General features: G+C 35.1%; 1 protein-coding gene across 1 annotated transcript in view; it reads right to left on the bottom strand.

Moving 5' to 3' along the window:
• LOC107737545 (protein FAM131C-like) overlaps positions 1-5,742 on the bottom strand; it is a 17,978-nt gene extending 12,236 nt beyond the window's left edge. The window contains exons 1-2 of the mRNA XM_016549054.1: positions 5,653-5,742; positions 4,799-4,990 (exon numbers count right to left, since the gene is read on the bottom strand). Of these exons, the coding sequence (XP_016404540.1) occupies positions 4,799-4,867 (69 nt within the window). The 5' untranslated portion in view covers positions 4,868-4,990; positions 5,653-5,742. The remainder of the gene's footprint in view (positions 1-4,798; positions 4,991-5,652) is intronic.
• Between the last annotated feature and the right edge of the window lie 126 nt (positions 5,743-5,868).

Raw genomic sequence — 5,868 nt, 5'->3', positions numbered from 1 at the left:
GGGGGGTGGGGGGGGGTCAATGATTCACACTGTAGATCTTGAGCAGATGGAGAATATGGTCTTCCTCAAGGGCACACAAACGAAGAGTTCAGAGGAAGAACTGAGAATAATCTCAGCATGGATTTTCAAATTATTATGATGCTGCTCTCATGACTAAATAATAATGTTTTTTTTAGTTTACTTTTTGACATGTTCTCTTGTTTAATTCATGCAAGACAGACATCACGGTCAATAAATACAGAATTGGAATGTGTCTTTATGTGCGTGGATCATTTAGACAGCAAAAATTGGCAAACAACCTACATTTGAATTAATTACTGATTCTCGTTTGAACATGTTGCTAAATCTGGGTAAACACAAAAAAACATTTTGGTTTGTATTGCATGTGAATCATTTACCTGAATTCACCCTAATTTATAAAAAAAAATAATAATAATCTACATAGTTCAACTGTATTTTAGATCCTATGCAGGTTTTTACTGATATCATAAAGTTTTTGAAAGCTTTATTTGTTTAACTAAACAAAGAGTGTGTGTTGGTCATTTCTGTGCACAGTCTTAAAGGCAGTCTTAAAGGAAAATGACCCGTGGCTTTTATTTTTACACTCTCACTTTATTTTTTTCCATGTCTCAGAGCATGCAGTGACACTAGGCCTGTCACGATAACAACCTTTTGTTGTGCGATATATTGCCCCAAAAATAATTGCGATAAGCGATATTATTGTCATTATAAAGACCATTTTATGCCACTGAATATATAATCATAATGTAACAGCATAATAATGCAAGAAGGCCTACACACTTCCAAATGACAATAAACTTTTAATTTTTAAGAATATTTAGATCATGGAAATTAAGTATCAAAATATTAGATATCTTAAAAAAACGGAATAAATAGAAAATAAACATTTTCTAACAAAAAGTGCAAGTAGAAAAAAAAGAAAAATGCACAAAGAACTTGTATGGAGATTTTTCCATCTACAGATTTTTCCCTGACCTTCTTTTCTCTGTAAATTAAGGGTGCACACTATTGCTGAAAAACACAATCACTACTTAGCAGTCAGATGTCCGTATGCACAAAGGCACAGATCCCTAAACAAGACCATATCTGCAGATGAAACTTTTTTTGTAGAAGCATTATTTAAATTTGAACTAGCACCTCATGACTACACCACGTTATGTACGAGAAGCTGCAAAGACACAGGCGCAAGTGACATGTACAAAACATGGTGACATTAATTTTTAAGTAAATTTAATGGGCGATATATTGCTTCACCAAAAATTATGTGGTCATATACATATATTGCGTGATAAGTCGATATATTGATTATTGCGACAGGCTTAAGTGACACATGTCTGAACTTGTAGCTTCAAAAATAAATTCTTTTCACTCTCTTTGTCTCGTCAACCTGTAATCCAGTAAGCAAACATTGTTCAAATTGTTTTTACTGACACCACCCCAAGTTATGTTTATTGCACATGGGAAAGCCTGCTTCCTTTTTAACGGCACTGCGTGTATTAGAAAGTAATACACTATAATAAAGTAAATATAGTAATAAAGGCCTCAAAGAAAGTAAAAATAGAATAAACAATGCAACTGTAACTTAATTTGCTAAACGTCTCTCGCTTACCTCAGTATAACTATTTTGCTGATGTATGCTTCTTTGGTAGGGCTATAGCTCAAAGCTAGAGGAAAACCATATTTTATCTTGAGGAAAGTCTGACACCTTGTGGTAATCAAATGCACATGCACTGCGCACATAAGTTTTCATGAGGTTTTTCCACATAAAATAGTACTTAATAAAAGTTATGTCTTCTTTCTTTGCGTGAACATTTGGGCGGCGGTGTGCAAATCTTCCCACATAGTGAAGTAGATATGTGGGGGCGTGTTCGAACGAGCCGTTTTAGGGGGGTGTGGCTGACTCTTAACTTTTATAAAGAATATCTCTTTGGATTTGAGACTTTAGTCTTTGCAAATTTACAGATCTTCTTTATGCACCAAGAGCTTGTAACACTCCAAAGAGAAAGGAAAAAATGAAATCGCATCATATGACCCCTTTAAGTGAATTTTGGTTCAAACATTTCAATGTGAAAATACTAAAGATTTACACTAATTGCACCATGTCAAAAGGGGTTTTTCTGTCGCTCTCTGAGGTTGCACATGTGTCTCCGACATCTGCGGGCACATAAATTTCCATTGTGCATTTAACTATCCATTTACTATTCCCACAGATTTCCCCTGCTCTTTCACACCAGCTCTATATATTTCTCAACATCATCACAGCACGGAAAAACTATGAAACATATTATTACCATATAACTGAGAAATTTAAAGGTGGATTTCACTCCTTTTTAAATCTCAATACACAAATGATAATGAAAGTTTTTTTTTAAACACACACACATAAAACCCTGAAACAAAACAACAACAACAAAAAATCTCAGCCTCAAATAGTCACTAAACGGGTTAATTAGAGGGAACACTGTTTGTGAGGATTGCATGTTTTTGTGTGTTCAGGGTTTTGTTTGGCGCTTGGAGATTTGCTAATATAATCTTGCTGATGACACACGGAGACGTGAATGATGAATTATAATTGGAGAACAGGGCACAGCAAATGTATGTGTGCGGCTTTGTGTAGCCTAACTGAACATCTGAGTGAGCATTTAATCCACGCTTGTGTGCTTCATCAGTTTAATTGCAGATCCTGGACTCCACAGGGTCTTCTCAACAAATTCCACTCACCTCCACAGTCATCTGCGCATTTTGTTTTCTGATTATCTCTCCTAAGTTATCAGATTTATCATGAATAATTAAGCATAACACAAGACACCGTAACGGTCTGAAAAAGATTTATAGAAATGAACGACAACAGCACACTGAAATCAGTCAAAGGCACAGTTTTAATGACGTATGAGTGGAAAGTCAATCCAACTATTGTTGTTGTACATTTGAGAGTTAATTAGAAAATTAAGGGCCTTTTTCTGAAGATGACTTCAACTGTTCAATACTCTTAAAGTTTACAGTTCAGCAATTGCATTGTGGTATTTCAGTGAATAGTAATTAGTAAAAATAATTAATAATTATGAAATCAATTTGCTTTAATCAATTTATATATTGTTTGAATGATTTCAGGCAACTTGTTCTTTCCTTTTAAAACAGTTCTCGATTCTTAAATAATAGCTTCATTACTGAAGTATAAATTTGGTTTGCTGTATAAAAAAAAAAAAAAAAAAAGGTTAAGGACTTGTCAGTTTAATCCCGTCAATCACAACAACAACTCAACACCACAGATTTTATTTTTGGCTGCTGACTTTGGAGGTCTTTGGCTGAGTGTTTTCTCTTCTCTGTCTCCATACAGTTTACATACTTCTGTCACCATAAATAACATAACTAAAGCAATAATCCATTTTATGAGTTGTCGGTGGTTATTCCCCTGGAGAGGCTGGACTGAACGCTTTACTCAGTGGCCTGGCACGTAAGGTTAACTCTTTTAAGAAGAGATGCAATCAGGGGATGTTTTCAAAATGTCTAAATATTTGCTGCAGTCTAGCTTTAATTAAAAAAAAATTTATATTTTAAAAAGACCACATTAAACAAAATAATAATAATAAATGTAATTTTTTTTCTCTTCTCTGTCTCCATACAGTTTACATACTTCTGTCACCATAAATAACATAACTAAAGCAATAATCCATTTTATGAGTTGTCGGTGGTTATTCCCCTGGAGAGGCTGGACTGAACGCTTTACTCAGTGGCCTGGCACGTAAGGTTAACTCTTTTAAGAAGAGATGCAATCAGGGGATGTTTTCAAAATGTCTAAATATTTGCTGCAGTCTAGCTTTAATTAAAAAAATTTTATATTTTAAAATGACCACATTAAATAAAATAATAATAATAAATGTAATTTAAAAAAAAAACTTTTTCTTTGAGTGATTAAAGTGATAGTTCACCCGAAAATGAGAATATCCTGTCATTATTTACTCACCCTCATGTTGTTCCAAACCCGTACGACTTTCTTTCTGACCAAATAGTGACCAAACCATTTTGGTTACCATTGATTTATATTGAAAGCACACAAAAAATCAAATTACTTATTTTATGTTACACAGAAGAAAGTAAGTCATACAGGTTTGGAACAAAAAGAGGGTGAATAAATGATGACAATTTTCTATCCTTTTAATCTGTTTGCAACAAAATAATAAACGCAAAGCAAAACTTGCACCCCTGGAAACTATAGAGAACAGGTGACATGAGCAAAAATTTCAGCTATTCAAGATTATAATTAATGATTAAGCCACCAAAAAGTCTTCTTAAGTTTTGAGTCATCTGAGGACAATGAAACAATCGTCTGCCAAAAAAATGGCCTATAATGACAACCAAAGAAGCTGTTAGACAAGACCTGTTTTTCTTTTTATGAGCATGTTAAAACATGAACAATTTGTCACTAAAATTCATCAACAGCCTTGCATTGTGACAGCAGGGGATTTCCAATGCTTTGAAACAACACATTCATACTGTAATAAATCTCCACAAACCCATAAATCCAATGTCATTTGTTCAAAGTATTGTATTTTCCATACGCCAGAAGTCATTATTGATCAAGATCTCACACATTTAAGCTTCAATCCATCGGCACTCAAAAGAAACCTGATCTGCTCTTCCTGTCCAGTGTGTTCCCGCTGTAAAGACCCATCCCTATGCTCCACAGCACCAGCTCAGCAGGTTCCCACTACTGTTAACTCCCTCCCACTGTCTGCTGTTCTCACACTTCAGACAAAGATAATCTCACCCGCCTCACCTGCTGCTGCCGCCAGCAAATCCTCAGAGACCCCCCACTTGTTGCTGTCGAAGAGAAAACCCTCCACATTCTTTATCTGCTCCAAAGAAAATGCTGAACGCTGGATTCACAGATATGATCTGTATGTGGCATTTCTTGTCATTTCTACTGATGCTGAACGCCTCAGAGGTTTGGTCCAGTGCTTGCAAATGCCTGTCAGGAAGAGAAGAAGCAGAGGAAGGATCTAGTTTCCAGTTCATTCCCGTTTCTTGGCTAATACCGCTAACCTAAACTGTTTTTACTGCAGTAAATCTTGTACTGAAACATAAGAAAACTTGAACTTGACAAATCTCATTTGCAAGGGTTTGAATGCTTCAGGACAAATGTGTTGCAGCACCACAAAAATGTATCTCACGAGGCCCATACATGCAAGAATGGAGATCATATTCAATATCAGCACAAGAAAACCAGTGTATTTTTGTTAAACAAAAGTGTAATTGTGTTGACTAGTGCCATTTCACAATAAAAACAGAAATATGATGTGAAGATAGTGACAAGATCACATGTGTCTCATGACAAGAAGCTGAGGTCTTGTATCATCCTGAAGGGATTTGCTTTACAGCGACAGACTAACTGCACAATTATATAATTTAAAATATTCATTTTTGCTTTAATTATATTCATGTTTGAGAACTAAAGAGACCTTAAGTGCTATGAGAGAAGTCAAACTAGTTGAGTTTAGATTTTATGTCAGTGGCAACGCTTAAATATGCAGTTTAGCAGTCATTTTTTAGCAGCATTAGCAACATGTGCAAAAGTGCTGTGCTGAAACTCGAACAGTTTAACAAACATTAATTTGATAGTGAGGAACTTACATAGACACAGTGTTGCCAGTTACTGTGTATTTTTTTCCACCAGGGTAAAAAAAAAGTTTCAAACGAATCCAAAAGAGATTCAGTTGCCTGGTCACGCTAAACGTGCTGCGTCTCAATGTTCCTACTTATACTACGCCCTTAAAGTATGTACTCTTTTGGTGAAGAAAAAGTACACACATTTGAGTGTGTAGTAGAAGAGTTTTTTTTTTTTTTTTT

This window comes from Sinocyclocheilus rhinocerous, unplaced genomic scaffold (genome assembly GCF_001515625.1).
Source record: "Sinocyclocheilus rhinocerous isolate Xijiao unplaced genomic scaffold, SAMN03320098_v1.1 scaffold72, whole genome shotgun sequence".
Taxonomy (NCBI): domain Eukaryota; kingdom Metazoa; phylum Chordata; class Actinopteri; order Cypriniformes; family Cyprinidae; genus Sinocyclocheilus; species Sinocyclocheilus rhinocerous.
The sequence above is the reverse complement of the archived record's forward strand: the minus strand, read 5'-3'. Positions and strand labels throughout refer to the sequence as shown.